The 17,554-nt window shown below is 44.3% G+C and overlaps 1 protein-coding gene across 8 annotated transcripts in view; it reads right to left on the bottom strand.

The window, feature by feature from the left end:
* Positions 1 to 17,554, bottom strand: part of AFF3 (ALF transcription elongation factor 3) — a 643,034-nt gene that overhangs the window by 498,185 nt on the left and 127,295 nt on the right. For 7 of the 8 annotated variants that reach the window (XM_088841644.1, XM_088841640.1, XM_088841642.1 and 4 more), the window contains exon 3: positions 1,943 to 2,017. The exons of the other annotated variant lie outside the window; for it this stretch is intronic. In XM_088841644.1, coding sequence (XP_088697770.1) covers positions 1,943 to 2,017 — 75 coding nt within the window. The remainder of the gene's footprint in view (positions 1 to 1,942; positions 2,018 to 17,554) is intronic. 8 annotated transcript variants of the gene reach the window in all.

The raw sequence follows: 17,554 nt of genomic DNA, 5'->3' as shown, positions 1-17,554 counted from the left end.
GTAATTACAGCAATGTGTAAACAGAAATTATGAGTGCATTTCCTCTTATGACATAGCCCCAGAATGTTATATGGGAATGTGTCTGCTCTTTTCTTTCTCCCCCGCCTTTTTTTTTTTTTTGCATGGCTGTGTTTCTGTAGTGATTCTTTCATTAACTAGATCCCCAAAGAGCTGTTAAAACTCCATGCTGCAGTGGTTTTCACGGTTATGAGCCTTCTTCTGATCTCTGCTAATCAGTCAAGTCGTCAAACCCCTCCCGAATCCATCCTTCCTTCTGATATATTTGACACGATCACTCTTCCTCACCATGAAAAATGTGCAAAGAGGAAGGGAGCAGGCAACGGCAGAGAGGACGGAAATTGAATCATGGTGTGTCATCAAGGAACTCGGGCTTTTTGTGCAAGAAAATTAATATCTACTCCCTCAAGATGTAATTACGAAGTGACCAGAAACCTGATAACTAGAAGGACTAAGGAAAAAAAATTGTGTTCCTTCCTCTTAGTAAGGGGAAAATAAAAGGGCTAATTCAACTAGTAATAAGGAAGTGACTCGTTAAGTGATGGAAGGAAACAGACTTGTTTTTTCAGCTCAGTAGACAGAGAAATCTGGCCCCCGTGGAGACAACAGAACTACCCATTGTAAGGCACTGCCATGTCCTCCAAACGAGCACTGTGTGCATTTCCAGCAGTTAGTTTAAGTGACCCTGTCATCATTTTTCTCAGACCTCCCTCTCAGTCTAGGAGACAGAAGCTGGAGCTGGGAGCCAGGACGGCCACCTCCTGACCGTGAACCTGCCGTAAACCAGTGATGTGGCGACGGGAAAGCCGTGCCATCGCTCTCTGAGCAGCCCTCGTTACAGAACGGTACCTTCATGGTGCTGTCACAAGGTTTGCATGTGAAGGAAATCTCCAAAAAGGGCTTTGGAATACCTTCGGGTGCCCCAAATCCAATGTACTGCTATCAACTGTTGTCATAATGAGAGGATTCGAGGGTTCAAATAAACTTAAAAAAATAAGTGAGGTTTGGGGCATTCTTTTAGCTAAATTGCTATCTCGAGGAAAAGAGCATATGCATGTCATGTTGCTGTAAAGGACGCAAATAAAACGATCATAAAATAAATATTGCTTATCCGCCCAGCTCTGCCCGTGAGACCAGGATGTATTTTAAATTTGCTGTCAAAGGGGTGATGCTCAATGTGCTTCTGGCAAGACTTCGAGAGCACCTAAGACATTTCATTTAAATTTCAGATCAGGGAAGGTTAAAATACCCAGAACATGTAGCCTATTAGCATTTTAATTCATCCTTAGTACATTACCCAAAGTTATTCGGTCTGGGAGTCCAACAAGTGACCTTCACGTAAGGGAGGCTGGGACCCTAGTCTTCCCTGAGGTGAGGCTCGCCACTCCAACCCTATAGTTACTGGGAACTCCCCAGGGTGGCTTTGGTGACAGTGACTGGCATAAGGGAGGCACGAGATGGGAATGACACTCATTCACAGAACCAGGTTTCAGATTCACAGGGGAAAGGACGACTGTCCTGCCCAGAGTGCAGACACCCGGGCCTGACTTCTGTGAACATACCATGGATTTCTGATGGAGGCTGCTCGGAGGACACACAGCTCATGCTATGGATGGGCATGAAGTGGGCTGGAGCCAAGAGAGGCATTGTAGGTTTCCAATGAACTGGCTCATTTCTGGACCAGCACTGGCATTCAGAAACACAAGCCTGCATCACATGCACACATCCACGGGTGAAGCACCTACTGTGTGCTCCCCATGCAGAGATTCCCGTAGACATGCTTGCTGTTTTCAGCCAACTCAGGCCAACCAAACACACAAGATGGGTGGGATGCATGAAGTGGACTGATGTAACACACAGCAGGCAGGTGGTCATTCAGGATGATCTCCCGGCTTCTGAGAAGCCCCCATACCCAGTATGATACCTCCTGCATCTGCTGGCTGACGACTGAAACTCCACAACTAGAGAGTCATTCCTCTGGTTTAGGATGTCTTCACCCCTGGAAGAAATGCAGACACCACAAGAAGGGAAAACACTTTACGCCTGATCAGCCCTCTGCGCCTCAGTGTGCACATGTTTGTCAGCTTTTCCCCAGAGGCCAGGGGGAAAGGACACAGGACATCACGGTCCAAGGGCAGTCCAAACAGGACTCGTGATGCAATGAAAAGAGCAACAATGTAGAGTGTAGCAATGAAGACACAGAGGTTACATTTCAAGGGACTTCCCTGGAGGTCCAATGGTTAAGAATCCGCCTGGCAATGCAGGGGACTCGGATTTGATCCCTGGTTGGTGAACTAAGATCCCACATGCCACAGAGCAAGTAAGCCCATGTGCCACAACTAGAGGGCCCACACTCTGACACAAATGATCCCACACAATGCAACGACGATTCTGTCTGCTGCAATTAAGACCCGATGCAGCCACATAAATAAATATTTTAAAAAAAAATTCCTAGAAGGGGGATTTGATGTTTGGCTAGCATAAAAAAAAAAATACTTAAAAAAAAAAATGAACCATACCTATTCTGCAGCGTGACTTGGATGTTTAAGAAAAAGGCATTACAGGGAGGGACTTCTCTAGTGGTCCAGTGGCTAAGACTCTGCACTCCCAATGCAGGGAGCCCAGGTTCAATCCCTGGTCAGGGAACTAGATCCCTCATGCCATAATGAAGAGTCTGCATGCCGAAACTAAAGATGCAGCAAAATAAATTAATTTTTTAGAAAAAGGCATTAGGATACAAGCCACATCGATGAAGTAGGTATCCGACTGGCTGCATTTCTGGGGTCAAGGGTCACTCCTAAATATGCAGAAGAGGGAGGTAAGGCACTGCACTCCTCCTCAGGCAGACCTGCCTTGTTCCCAAATACCTTGAAGCGTAAAGATAACCAAATGCGCTCACAGATGCAGACTGCCACTGGCTCACGTTCTCTAATGAGGTCCCGCAGGCATGCCCAGCCTCTGGCTTTCCTACAAGGAGGACTGAATACCCTCAGGACCTCCTCCACATAAGCCGCTAACACAAATGCACTGGCCACCTTTCATGGGACACCATGATGTACCCTCCATGCCGTCAGATGAAACCAGAATGACCCAAGATGACACCTCCCCGTCCCCGAGAGGAGGGCGATGGAAGCCTCAAAGTGAGGCAATCCTTGTTGGCTGCCTTCCCTCACATTTCTCTTCTCCACCTGGGGAGGGAAGCACTGCTTCCACTGCTCACTCAGCATCTCAGACCAGGAACCCATCTCCTCCTCCCTTATCCTGAACTGGAACCGCAACCCCCATCACCGACAGAGAGCGGAAGTCATTGGAACAGAAAGCCTGCAGTTGCCAGCCCTCACCCCTCCCTAAGCATCTGGACTTTTCTCTCTTCGACTGACACTCAGTGTTCTGACTCAGACAGTACCTTCCCAATGGTGAGTCCACCATTCCTCTAGTCACAAGCCGGGGAAGGTTCTCGCAACCCCGGAGAGCACATTTCTCTTGATGTCGCACCATTAAAATTCAGCCCTCTGCCCCACTCTGCCATCCAGCAACACTAGGGTCGGGCCATTTGCTTTTCAAGCAAAGGAACCTTCCTCCCACGTGCCAAAAGTCAGGTCAGCTTCCCTGGGGACAGTCATAGAGAATTTCGATTCTTGGTGAGTCAGTATAGAAACTCAGTAAGAGCCTCATGGTATGTGTTACATCTCTTTGTTACTGCTGCTGCTGCTAAGTCACTTCAGTCGTGTCCAACTCTGTGTGACCCCATAGACGGCCTCCTTCCAGGCTCCCCAGTCCCTGGGATTCTCCAGGCAAGAATACTGGAGTGGGTTGCCATTTCCTTCTCCAATGCATGAAAGTGAAGTCGCTCAGCCGTGTCCGACTCTTAGCGACCCCACGGACTGCAGCCTACCAGGCTCCTCTGTCTAGCATATGGTAAAATCTCTATCATCTGTAAGGTGGTTTCTTATTTCCCTGACATTTACAAGAATCGTACGCCTCAAATGTATGTCTCCAAATGTATTTATTTATTTTGCATGAAAGTAAAGGCAGTCAACTGCTATGATACTATTTATTACTTATTGCAAATGTATATCATTCCCACAAAATGAAACTTTTTAATCAATTTCTTCTAAAAGACTTACTTATTAAAAAAACAATGAAAAATGCTGTTAAAAACATATCTGATAATTTCCCATATATTTGTTTTTAATCTATAAATTGAAGGATTTTGTAGGGCTCTGGTCAAAGCCAATTGTGCTGCTTAAGGAGGAAAAGATGCCCCAATGTGACATTATCATTTCTAAAATTAATGTATTCTCAATTACATGGTGACAGTGTGAAACTAAGTAGCAGTACCTTTAAGCCTCAGGTTTCCACCTTCCACTGAGCTCAAAGCATTTCACATATATATCCTTTCATCCTTACAATGTCCCTTGGAGAAAGACAAGGATGGAAGATATTCCTAGGTTCACTTTTTTAAAGATGGAGGAACTTAGGATAAGAGTTTGATTGTCATGAAGAAGACACCATGTGGAAGAACCTATGTCCAAACTACTTTCTTCATGTCCATCCAAGGAAGGGGACCTACCTAAGAGCCAAGAAGTGGCCACATTTCCTACACCCTGGTGTCCGCAAGCCCAGGGTCGAGCAGTTGCGAACATAAGCAGCAGCGAAGCAAAGCAGGGCAAGTGAAACAAAGGGAAGCTATTTCCTCCTTCAGACAGTAGTTAAAGGACCCCTTCTGAGCAGAGAATATTGACATCCTGTGATCGGGGCACTTGAGAAGGAGCCAGGATCACTTCCTGTAAGAGATCTCCCTCTAGCTGGGTCTTAAAGGAGCAGATGAAAGAGAGGGAAGGGAAAAGGAAGGACCAGGAAGTAGAAGACCCACAAATAATGAGAAAGTGGTCTTTGACAGTATTTGGAGGAGGTGACATTTGCCTTCACCACACCATTTTTTGCCAGATGGAATACCACATTCAAAGTTTCGTGTATTTGCTTTGCTCCACTGCTAAGTCACCTCACCCTAAATAAGTTTATTTGATCTCTTCCTGAAAACAGGCCTGTTTGGGAGTTAATAAGTGAAGGGTGGATGCAGGGGCGAATTAATGGGCACCCAGACTCACTAGTCCTTTCTTTACAGTTTGCATCAGGGCCTCCCTCGACCAGCTGGACCACAGAGGAGACAGTCTATCTGTCCAAGGATGTGGACAGTCCTGGAATACACAGCTAACCCGCCCCCAGGAGGTGGACTGAAGGCACAGGATCAACAGGAAGAAGAGACACCAAGCAAAGGGGGAAGGATGTTTCGCAGACACGCTCCTGCTCTTGAGAGCAGCAACATCAGCAACTCTATATAATTAAGGAAACAAAATCAAGCTCCAAAATTATAACAATTGCTTTAAATTTAATGAGTCTAATTAACAGCCCTTGCTATTTATAAAACAAATACTAAGAGATCAGTAATCCTTCCTTAAATCAGAGAAAAGCAAGTTTACTTTCAAAATCCTTTCTTAGTCCGCAGTCAGAGCTGGTGGACTGAAGGGCAGAAAGGTGGTCAGCGAGTGGGTAGGTGATAGAGGCAAGTCAGGCAGAAAAGATGTGGCTGGAGACAGAGATGGGTGAGGAAGCAAGGATCCTCTCAAATGGGGTACAGGAAGGCCCTGAGTTGTGGTAGCTGCTGTGGTGTTTGTGGTGTTGATGGTGACACTGACAGTTGTGACTGTAATGGTGATGACTGTGATAATGGAGATTGTGATACTGATGGCTGTGATGATGGTGACGGTGGTGGTGATGGTGATGAAGATGGTGGTGATGGTGTGGATGGCGACTGATTGTATGATGGTGATGATGATGATGGTGGTGATGGAATGTATGGTGACTGAACGTATGATGATGGTGATGATGATGGCGGTGATGGAATGGATGGTGACTGACGTGATGATGGTGATGGTGGTGGTGATGGTGATGATGATGGTGGTGATGGAATGGATGGTGACTGACCGTAATGATGGTGATGGTGGTGGTGATGGTGATCATGATGGTGGTGATGGTATGGATGGTGACTGACCGTGACGATGGTGATGATGATGATGGTGGTGATGGTGTGGATGGTGACTGATCGTATGATGGTGATGATGATGATGGTGGTGATGGAATGGATGGTGACTGACCGTGATGATGGTGATGGTGGTGGTGATGGTGATGATGATGATGGTGGTGATGGTATGGATGGTGACTGACCGTGATGATGGTGGTGGTGATGGTGATGATGATGGCAGTGATGGTATGGATGGTGACTGACCGTGATGATGGTGGTGGTGATGGTGATGATGATGGCAGTGATGGAATGGATGGTGACTGACCGTGATGATGGTGATGGTGGTGGTGATGGTGATCATGATGGTGGTGATGGTATGGATGGTGACTGACCGTGACGATGGTGATGATGATGATGGTGGTGATGGAATGGATGGTGACTGACCGTGATGATGGTGATGGTGGTGGTGATGGTGATGATGATGGTGGTGATGGAATGGATGGTGACTGATCATGATGATGGTGATGATGATGATGGTGGTGATGGTATGGATGGGGACTGATCGTTTGATGGTGATGATGATGATGGTGGTGATGGAATGGATGGTGACTGACCGTGATGATGGTGATGATGATGATGGTGGTGATGGTATGGATGGTGACTGACCGTGATGATGGTGATGATGATGATGGTGGTGATGGTATGGATGGTGACTGACCGTGATGATGGTGACGGTGGTGGTGATGATCATGATGATGGTGGTGATGGAATGGATGGTGATTGATCGTATGATGGTGATGATGATGATGGCGGTGATGGAATGGATGGTGACTGACCGTGATGATGGTGGTGGTGATGGTGATGATGATGGCGGTGATGGAATGGATGGTGACTGACCGTGATGATGGTGACAGTGGTGGTGATGATGATGATGATGGCGGTGATGGTATGGATGGTGACTGACCATGATGATGGTGATGGTGGCAACAGTGGTGATGGTGATGATGATGGTGGTGATGGAATGGATGGTGACTGATCGTATGGTGATGATGATGATGGCGGTGATGGAATGGATGGTGACTGACCGTGATGATGGTGGTGGTGATGGTGATGATGATGGCGGTGATGGAATGGATGGTGACTGACCGTGATGATGGTGACGGTGGTGGTGATGATCATGATGATGGTGGTGATGGAATGGATGGTGATTGATCGTATGATGGTGATGATCATGATGGTGGTGATGGAATAGATGGTGACTGACCGTGATGATGGTGACAGTGGTGGTGATGATGATGATGATGGCGGTGATGGTATGGATGGTGACTGACCATGATGATGGTGATGGTGGCAACAGTGGTGATGGTGATGATGATGGTGGTGATGGAATGGATGGTGACTGATCGTATGGTGATGATGATGATGGTGGTGATGGAATGGATGGTGACTGACCGTGATGATGGTGACGGTGGTGGTGATGATGATGATGATGGCGGTGATGGTATGGATGGTGACTGATCGTATGGTGATGATGATGATGGCGGTGATGGAATGGATGGTGACTGACCGTGATGATGGTGGTGGTGATGGTGATGATGATGGCGGTGATGGAATGGATGGTGACTGACCGTGATGATGGTGACGGTGGTGGTGATGATGATGATGATGGCGGTGATGGTATGGATGGTGATTGATTGTGATGATGGTGACGGTGGTGGTGATGGTGATGATGATGGTGACTGCGATGGTAATGGTGGTGACAGAGATTATGATGGTGATGACTGTGATGCTGATGAATGTGGTGGTAGTGACGGTGGTGATTCTGATGGTGATGATCATGATGGTAGTGATGGTGACTGATGGTAATGGTGGTGGTAATGGTGATGGCAATGATGGTGGTGACTGCAAAATTGACGGTAGTGATAGCGGTGACTATAATGGCAATGACTGATGGTGATGATGGTGGTGACTGCTGGTGATGACTGTCATGGTGGTGATGACAGTGACGGTGGCAATAGGCGGGGGCAGTGATTAAAGACCTGCTGGGGAATAAGGACTGGCCAACAGTGCATACTATGAACTCTTAAACCCTGAAGAACACTCCTATGACCCTGCTCACTAATACTGGGCTTTTCACTTTGAGTCACTGAATCCCAGTTCCCATGCTTTCCCATCCCAGTTCACCCTACTTTCCCCTCACAATTCTATGCCTGGCTCACCATGAGCTCTGTAACTATAAGAATCAACCCCACGATTATTTCCACCATGGACATTTTGAAAAGGTCAGCCCAACCTTACTTGTGTGTCTCTGATCACAAAGGCTGTCTCAATCTTAATTCAATCTTGGAACTCTGAGAGAATTAACAGATCTCTGCCTTAGGACTGCCAGCCTGTTCTATGAGAAGATAAAGAGAATTGGGGCTAGTCTGTGTCATAATCTCTTCTGCACCACAGCTTTTGTGAAATGAGAAAACTGAAGGGAATCAGAAAGTAACGGACACCCACAGAAAAATTTAGTAAATATTTCAACAAAAACTAGCCTTTTAGGATGACCTGTACCATCATCTCAGACCCATTAGGCCCAGATTAAATTTTGCTAATACCAATTCCCCGTTATTACTCTACGCAGCCACTGTAGGAAGGACTTCACATGCATTATTTCATTTCATAGTCTTTAGAACCCCAAGAGATTTCTCCATCCACCCACGAAGAAATGAGAGGTTCAACAACCATAGCTGGTGAGCAACAATGCCTGGGTCTGAAGCCAGGCAGTCTGGCACCAGAGACTGACTTCTTCAACTTAGCTTGCATGGCTCTCCAGGGAACTTACTCACTGACAGACTTTGACAAATGGTGCCCCCATCTTTTGTTAGTAAATGTCAGGCAGAAGGGTGTTCATTTTCAGATCGTGACAATTTCGGTTCATTCTTCCAAGATCTGCTAAGCCACCTTGGTGGATATGCATGAACCATAAGAATTCTTCTAAAGCCTATAAAATAGAACTGGGATAAGCAAGTCAAATGAGTCAGCACTAGCAATTAACTAATACTCCAGCCGATGAATTCTGTACAACGAGCTCCTTGAGAATTACAGAATACCACAGTGAGTGTGTTTTATAATGGGGCCAGCAGGGCCAGGTCACTGCTGCAGGATGGGTCTGGACACTGCTTCCCAACTATTTACTAAATTCTGACTCCATTTCTAACTCGGTGGAAATGATAACTGCTCCAAATCTCTCTCGTAAACATGCTCCAGTGAGTGTTCAGAGAGATGACAGATAAATGACAGCTTTGCACAGCCAAGGGTTAAACGCTTTTCCTGAGGGATCCTCAGTCTTGGTGCCACGAGAGCAAATGTCAGGTTCTAATGGATTTGTTCCGTGATAAACCACCGGGCTGGATGACAAGCAGCTTTCAAAGAGGCTCTCTGTATAGTATCCACAGTCCAAGTTAATTTGAGTTTCTTAACAGGACCTCTTTGCTTTACAATATAAAAGTGCCTTGGGATGAAGCAATTACACTGATTTACCATCTTCTCCTTGGTAGACTATAAACACACGGCAGAGCCTCGCAAAAGCCGTAACTTAACCAAATGAGGCCCACCTGCAAAGCCCCTACTATGCCATTTCAAAGAGTCCACTGCAGCCCAAGGCACAGAGCCAGCATCCATCACAGGTGTCCATGGCGAGCAGGACACCTACTCCCAGGGCTTCTCACATCAGAGCCCATAAATTACTTTTCCTTCACCAAACGCTTGGTTAAATTTCATCTTCACTTTACAGCATCAGCTGCTAAACTTCAGCTCCGAGGGATTTTAAAACCATTCCCAGGGAGGATTCCATCTTGCAGCCTCTTGTAACCAAGATGATCTCCCAAACAACAGCTGTGTGGCCACTCAAGTTCATGGGCCAGGGTGCCCATGTGGCAGGGCAGAAGAGTTACTGGGGTGCCTCATCTGACTTCCTGATGTTTTCAACAGGTCAGGCTCCTGGACAAGGAAAGCTCTGGGACCTCAAACATCAACCATTAAGGAATGGCTCACATTCTTCCTAAATCCAGCTCTTCACCTCTACTTCCGCCCAGAAACAGGATTGAGATAAGCACTGACCTGCTGACATGGACCCTGGAGGAGGAAATGGCAACCCATCCAGTATTCTTGCCTAGAAAATCCCATGGACAGAGGAGCCTGGCCGGCTACAGTCAGGGGGTCACAAAGAGTCAGACACGACAGAGCACACAAGCATGCTGACACGAATATTCTGAAGATGAGTAACAGTCAACGTGGGCTACTGCAGTGTGAGGCTCAGAACTAACCCTGGGCTAGGATGACGACATAGAGAGCTCCCATTGTGGACAGGCGGCGTTAAAGGGAAACTTGGGCTGACACATGTGCACTGCCGTACATTAAACAAACAGCTCACGAGACACCGCTGCACAACAGGGAGCTCAGCTCAGTGCTCTGTGATGATCCAGAGGGGCGGTATGGGAGTCGGGTGGAGACAGGAAGAAGGGGATATATGTATACTTATGGCCGATTCACTTCATTGTACCTCATTGTAAAGCATCTATAACCCAAATTAAAAACAAAATTTGACCTGTACACATTCCACAATTTGAAAAACAATGAAAAATCCATTCAATTCCTGGATCCCAAAATATTTTTAAGGCTACGGAATATAATAATGAGAAACATAATAATATCAATATTGGGCAACTGTTGTGTTCAAGAGTTTCTAAAGAAAGTTGCATTTGTTATCTTCTTTATCCCTCCCAACAAACCTGTTATGTATCCTCTGTTTATGCAAAGCACAACATCATAATGACTATGTATATAAAATGAAATAAAATCTGGGGGCCATAAACAGATTCTTATGCTCATTTTACAAATAAACACACTTCTTCAATGAAAAGGGATTAGGAAATTTAAACATTACTCTTAGTAGTAACCATTACTATTAAATTCTAAGTTCTGTATAAGTTCTGGATATTAAAGACAATTTAAGTTTTTTAATAATAAATTCTTATTCAAAAACTGCTCAGCTAATACACTGTATGCCGAGTGCCACCTTGACACAGAGACTCCTGATGATGTTTCTCCATCTTGCTGGGGTGAAAACTCTGTAGTCAATTATGCATGATGTAGAGGAAGATGCTGAGGATTATGAATTATTTGACTCTACGGTTCTATAATTCATTCTGTGCGAGTGACACTAAAGATGATGGATTCTAAATATCCATATAACACAGTGTCAGAAAACCAAGGGGTCCTCCCGTGACTGATGCATTGCTCACACATTCCCCCAGATCAACCAGACATGCCATTGATCATAAAACTATTTTATTTGATCCCTAGAACATTAAGAATATTATATATTATGAGGCTGCCTACACTGGATGATAATTATCCCAGTTCTTTGAGAAATGTTTCAAAGAGGACACTCGCTAAGTCTGTTCTGACAACACACTTGCTTCGTGTTCTCTTAAAACATCGCCTCCTCCTCGCCTTTCCTCTCCTTCCCCAGCCCTTGTTGTTGCTGTTTAGTCGTTATCCTGTCCGACTCTTTTGTGACCACATGGACTGTAGCCCACCAGACTCCTTCTGTCCATGGGATTCTCCAGGCAAGAATACTGGAGTGGGTTGCCATTTCCTTCTCCAGGGGATCTTCTCGACCCAGGGATTGAACCTGCATCTCCTGCATTGGCAGGCAAATTCTTTACCACTGAGCCACCTGGGAAGCCCCTTCCCCAGCCTTGACACTTTTTTTTTTACGTTTCCCACATATACCCATTTACAGAGGAAGCCCAATGTCTTAGGCAATGTAAGTAGCTCTGATATTAGGGTAAGTTTATTAATGTCCACACCTCCCAGAATAAGCTGACAATGCCTGGCTCACAAGAGGCACTCAATGACCATTTATTTGTTCCATGAACAGAGGAACAGATGGAAGGATGAATCATTGACTTTCTTTTTCACTAATCCCACCTTCAGCGAAGCCAGGGAGGAGAAGCAACACTGGAAGTGGTTTGTCTGGTCTTCTCAGGATAGTAAAGCACATGCTCCGATAAACAAAGCCCTGTCAGGTACATACTGAAAGCGGCAGCTTCGAGGAGTTGCTGCAGCTAGGCTTTAACAAACTATTTTTTTTTAAGATTTGCACAAAGAGACATGGAAGTATCATGATGTCCTTTTGCAATGAAAAATCTACATGCATTGATGGAACATATTGTATTAATTACAGGTCAGTGGAAAACAAACTGGAAAACTACTGAACTCGAAGCCTTCTTCAGTAAGAAGAAAATGAATGAGAGTCAACTTGGAATTACACCGAAAAGACACAGCAAAGCCTCCTACTTAATAAGACCTTAACTTCCAAGGACTGTCCTCTACAGTCAAAGGCATTACCGCTGGTCCAGGAGTGGGACGACTCAGAGGTGATCCAGCCACAGACAAGCTGTGAACTATTCTGTCCTGAAGGCTCAAACATGTAAACCAAACCAATCCATACATTGATCAGTAAGAAGCACACAAGGTGCTTGAAAATGTTAATGTGTTCTGCCAAGGTGAAGTATCATGAATAGCTGGATGGAAGGTGACTAAAATACCTGCCATGCAGGAAGAAATATGATCCCTTATTCATCCCAGGTAGATGGCGTCAGAAGGCCATCACTAAGTGCTGACTTTGACCCAAGAATATCCTATCTAGGAATACACAATTCATATTTAGGATATCACTGCAAAACAAATTATGAATTAAATTACAAATAAAATTTAAACCAATTAAATATCATTTCAAGAAGACTGGCTGACAAATTACAATACTTTCTCCAATGCAAGAGTATGTAGCCATTGGATGGTATGGATCTAAATGTACAGATGTGGAAAATATCCAAGATACATAAACTGAAAAGAATAAGTTATAGATGGGAAATGATATAATCTCTTTTATATAAAATAACCTGCGTGTTTATGGATATATGAAAATGTTTAAATATTTATCTCTGAGATGAATGATGGAATGGTGGGGAGAGAAAGGAATTTATATTCTTCTGTCTTCTTTGAATATTTTATAACCACATATTACTTTTGGAATAAAGAGTACTGCGTTTTAAAAATATTAGCAGTGTCCTTTTTTAACTTTTTATTGTACATTGGAGTACAGCTGATTAACAATCTTGTGTTGTTCCAGGTGTACAGCAGAGTCATACATGTCCATGAATCCATTCTCCCCCAACCTCCCATTCCATCTAGGCTACCACATAATACTGAGCAGAGTTCCCTGTGCTGTATAGTAGGTTCTTGCTGTTACCTATTTTAAATATAGCAGTGTGTAGTGTGGGCCTCCCAGGTGGCTCAGTGATAAAGAATTCACCTATCACTGCAGGAGACATAAGAGCCTTGGGTTCAACCCCTGAGTTTGGAGAGATCCCCTGGAGAAGGAAATGGCAACCAACTCCAGTATTCTTGTCTGGGAAATCCCATGGACAGGGGAGACTGGCGGGCTACAGCTCAAGGGGTCGCAAAAGAGTCAGACATGACTGAGCACACACACATGCAGTGGATTCCTTTCAGAACTATCTATAAACGTGCAAAATATAAAATTAAGGCTGTGCTGTGCTTAGTCACTCAGTCATGTCTGACTCTGTGACACCATGGACTGCAGCTCACCAGGCTCCTCTGTCCACAGGGATTCTCTAGGCAAGAATACTGGAGTGGGTTGCCATACCCTCCTCCAGGGGATGTTCCCAACCAAGGGATGAAACCCAAGTCTCCCCTCACTGCAGGCAGATTCTTTACCATCTGAGCCACAAGTGAAGCCAGGCCAATTTTCTCCTCTACTTTTTCTCTCCTACTGACCACCCTCCCCAAGGAGGTGAACTAAACCAATCTCTCCACCTATCTAACCTACTGACTTCAATCCAACCAAATTCTACATCAAGCAAGAACATTCTGAATTTCCCAGTATTTCCCCTGTAACCAAGGTCCGTCTAGTCAAGGCTATGGTTTTTCCCGCGGTCATGTATGGATGTGAGAGTTGGACTGTGAAGAAAGCTGATCGCCGAAGAACTGATGCTTTTGAACTGTGGTGCTGGAGAAGACTCTTGAGAGTCCCTTGGACTGCAAGGAGATCCAACCAGTCCATTCTAGAGGAGATCAATCCTGGGTGTTCATTGGTAGGACTCATGCTAAAGCTGAAACTGCAATGCTTTGGCCACCTCATGCGACGAGTTGACTCACCAGAAAAGACTCTGATGCTGGGAAGGGTTGAGGGCGGGAGGAGAAGGGGACGACCGAGAATTAGATGGCTGGATGGCATCACCGACTCTGTGGACATGAGTTTGAGTGAACTCCGGGAGTTGGTGATGGACAGGGAGGCCTGGCGTGCTGTGATTCATGGGGTCGCAAAGAGTCGAACACGACTGAGCGACTGAAATGAACTGACTGAACTGAATTACACACGCAAAAAAGAAAGAAAGAAGGAAAGCCACCATATTCATCTTGAGAGCATCTAACTTCTCACTGCACCTAATCCAGTATCATTTGGGCCTCAGACAAATAGCATGCATGATTCCCAAGGATAATGCAGAAGACACCAGGTCATTTGACAGTAGCTCTGGGAACTTCTCTTTGGGAATTCAACTTGTCTGCTTCCTCCAGGAGACACAGAACCGCAAGGTTATGAACCCTAGGTGTAGAGGCATCTTGGACATTGCATTTATAGTGGGACAACATTTTACATCAGAAAGGGGTGGCTGAACTGCCAGGGCCCTTCAGTAACTCTGAACCCTACTCTCCTGGCTACAAATTAACTGTCCATTCCCTACAAATCTTTCCTGCCTTCTAATTTCTCTAGGACTCTGTTCCAGTTTTTATGTGAAACTGACTAATCTTTTATCTCATCAAACTTTGTTTGCTGTTTGAGAAATACTACTTATGATATTTCTTTTCAAGTTTAATTTTAGATAAAAAAATAATTTTTCTTCAGATTATGTTGTGCATTTCCTTTGTTTCAAATATTTATGTTTCAAGCAGTTGTCTCTGACTAGTATTTACAAGTCTTATAGAGCAACAAAATTTTCATTAATAAATGCAAAATCACCATAATGTTAAATTAGACATATCACATTTCCTTCAACATTAAAGGCTATGACTAATGGTATTTCTATTAGTATCTCTAAAAATATTAGTAAGCCTTCAAATCCAATGTGCCAGTTCCTAACCATGTCATTTATTTACTACATATATTAAATTCACAAAAAATAATAATAAATATGTAAAAACTACACATCTCCACTAATAATTTAAGAAATGCAAACTATATCAAAGTAAAATCATTTTTACCTGTCCAATTGAAAAAGATTTTTTGAAAACAAAGTAGAAAGATAATATTCAATCCCAGTAAGTGTTGGATGACTGGGGTGTCTCCCATGGGGCTGGAGAGAGAATAGACCAGAACAAAATTCCTGAAAACAACTGTGCATTTTGTAGTATATATTTGGAAACTTTAAAGAAAATTGTTTACCTTGGTAATCTCCTTCTAGGAATCTGGCCAAAGAAAACTGTCAGAAATGCAAAGATTCACGCAGATGAAATTTTTATCAGGCTATTGTATATAAGGGGGCTTCTCTCATAGCTCAGTTAGTAAAGAATCTGCCTGCAATGTAGGAGACCCCAGTTGATTCCTGGGTTGGGAATATCCGCCAGAGAAGGGATAGGTTACCCACTCCAATATTCTTGGGCTTCCCTTGTGGCTCAGCTGGTAAAGTATCCACCTGCAATGCGGGAGACCTGGGTTTGATCCCTGGGTTGGGAAGATCCCCTGGAGAAGGGAAAGGCTAAGGTACATTCCAGTATTCTGGCTGGGAAAATTCCATGGATTGTATAGTCCTTCGGGTTGCAAAGAGTCAGACATGACTGAGTGACCTTCATTTTCACTTTCATTGTATATAAGAGGGGAAACTAGAAGCAACCCTGTGTGCAATGATTAGAAAATAATGAAATCATTTGTATGTTGCAGCCACTCTACTCATGTGTTCAATAATATTTAATGAAACAGGAAATGCCCACAATGTAATATGAAATAAAAAAACAGGATAAGAATTATATAAACAATGTGATTAAAATTCCATTAAAATCATCCATAGACATATGTGTGTATGTACGTGTGCACATATACATGAAAATATACATAAAGAATCTAAGAGAATACCAAGATGTTAACATTGGTCATTTCTTAGTAACAGAAAAAAATAACATTTTATTTTTCCTTTGTTTTTACTCAATATGTTTGATGCTGTATATTAAACATTTATTATTCTCCATATATGTAAGAGATGGGAATACCAGACCACCTGACCTGCCTCTTGAGAAACCTGTATGCAGGTCAGGAAGCTACAGTTAGAACTGGACATGGAACAACAGACTGGTTCCAAATAGGAAAAGGTGTACGTCAAGGTTGTATATTGTGACCCTGCTTATTTAACTTACACTCAGAGTACATCATGAGGAACGCTGGGCTGGAAGAAGCACAAGCTAGAATCAAGATTGCTGGGAGAAATATCAGTAACCTCAGATGTGCAGATGACACCACCCTTATGGCAGAAAGTGAAGAGGAACTCAAAAGCCTCTTGATGAAAGTGAAAGAGGAGAGTGAAAAGGTTGGCTTGAGGCTCAACATTCAGAAAACAAAGATAATGGCATCTGGTCCCATCACTTCATGGGAAATAGATGGGGAAACAGTGGAAACAGTGTCAGACTTTATTTTTTTGGGCTCCAAAATCACTGCGGATGCTGATTGCAGCCATGAAATTAAAAGACGCTTACTCCTTGGAAGGAAAGTTATGACCAACCTAGATAGCATATTAAAAAGCAGAGATATTACTTTGCCAACAAAGGTCCGTCTAGTCAAGGCTATGGTTTTTCCCATGGTCATGTATGGATGTGAGAGTTGGACTGTGAAGAAAGCTGATTGCTGAAGAATTGATGCTTTTGAACTGTGGTGCTGGAGAAGACTCTTGAGAGTCCCTTGGACTGCAAGGAGATCCAACCAGTCCATTCTAAAGGAGATCAGTCCTGGGTGTTCATTTGCGACCCCATGACTTCAGTTCAGTCGTTCAGTCGTGTCCGACTCTTTGCGACCCCATGAATCAGCACGCCAGGCCTCCCTGTCCATCACCAACTCCCGGAGTTCACTCAAACTCATGTCCATCGAGCTGGTGATGCCATCCAGCCATCTCATTCTCTGTCGTCCCCGTCTCCCCCCAGTCCCCAATCTTTCCCAGCATCAGAGTCTTTTCCAGTGAGTCAACTCGTCGCATGAGGTGGCTGAAGTATTGGAGTTTCAGCTTTAGCATCAGTCCTTCCAATGAACACCCAGGATTGATCTCCTTTAGAATGGACTGGATAGGTACTCTTAAAAAAAACGCACAGAAAATATGAGGTTACCCAAAATATTCTTTCACATTTTTCTGTACAATGTCATGGAAAACCTTGAATGAATTTTTGGCCAAACCA

This window comes from Moschus berezovskii, chromosome 11 (genome assembly GCF_049115385.1).
Source record: "Moschus berezovskii isolate FMDL1 chromosome 11, NW_MosBer_1.0, whole genome shotgun sequence".
Taxonomy (NCBI): Eukaryota; Metazoa; Chordata; class Mammalia; order Artiodactyla; family Moschidae; genus Moschus; species Moschus berezovskii.
Note: the sequence above shows the minus strand (reverse complement) of the source record. Positions and strands in the feature narration are given on the sequence as shown.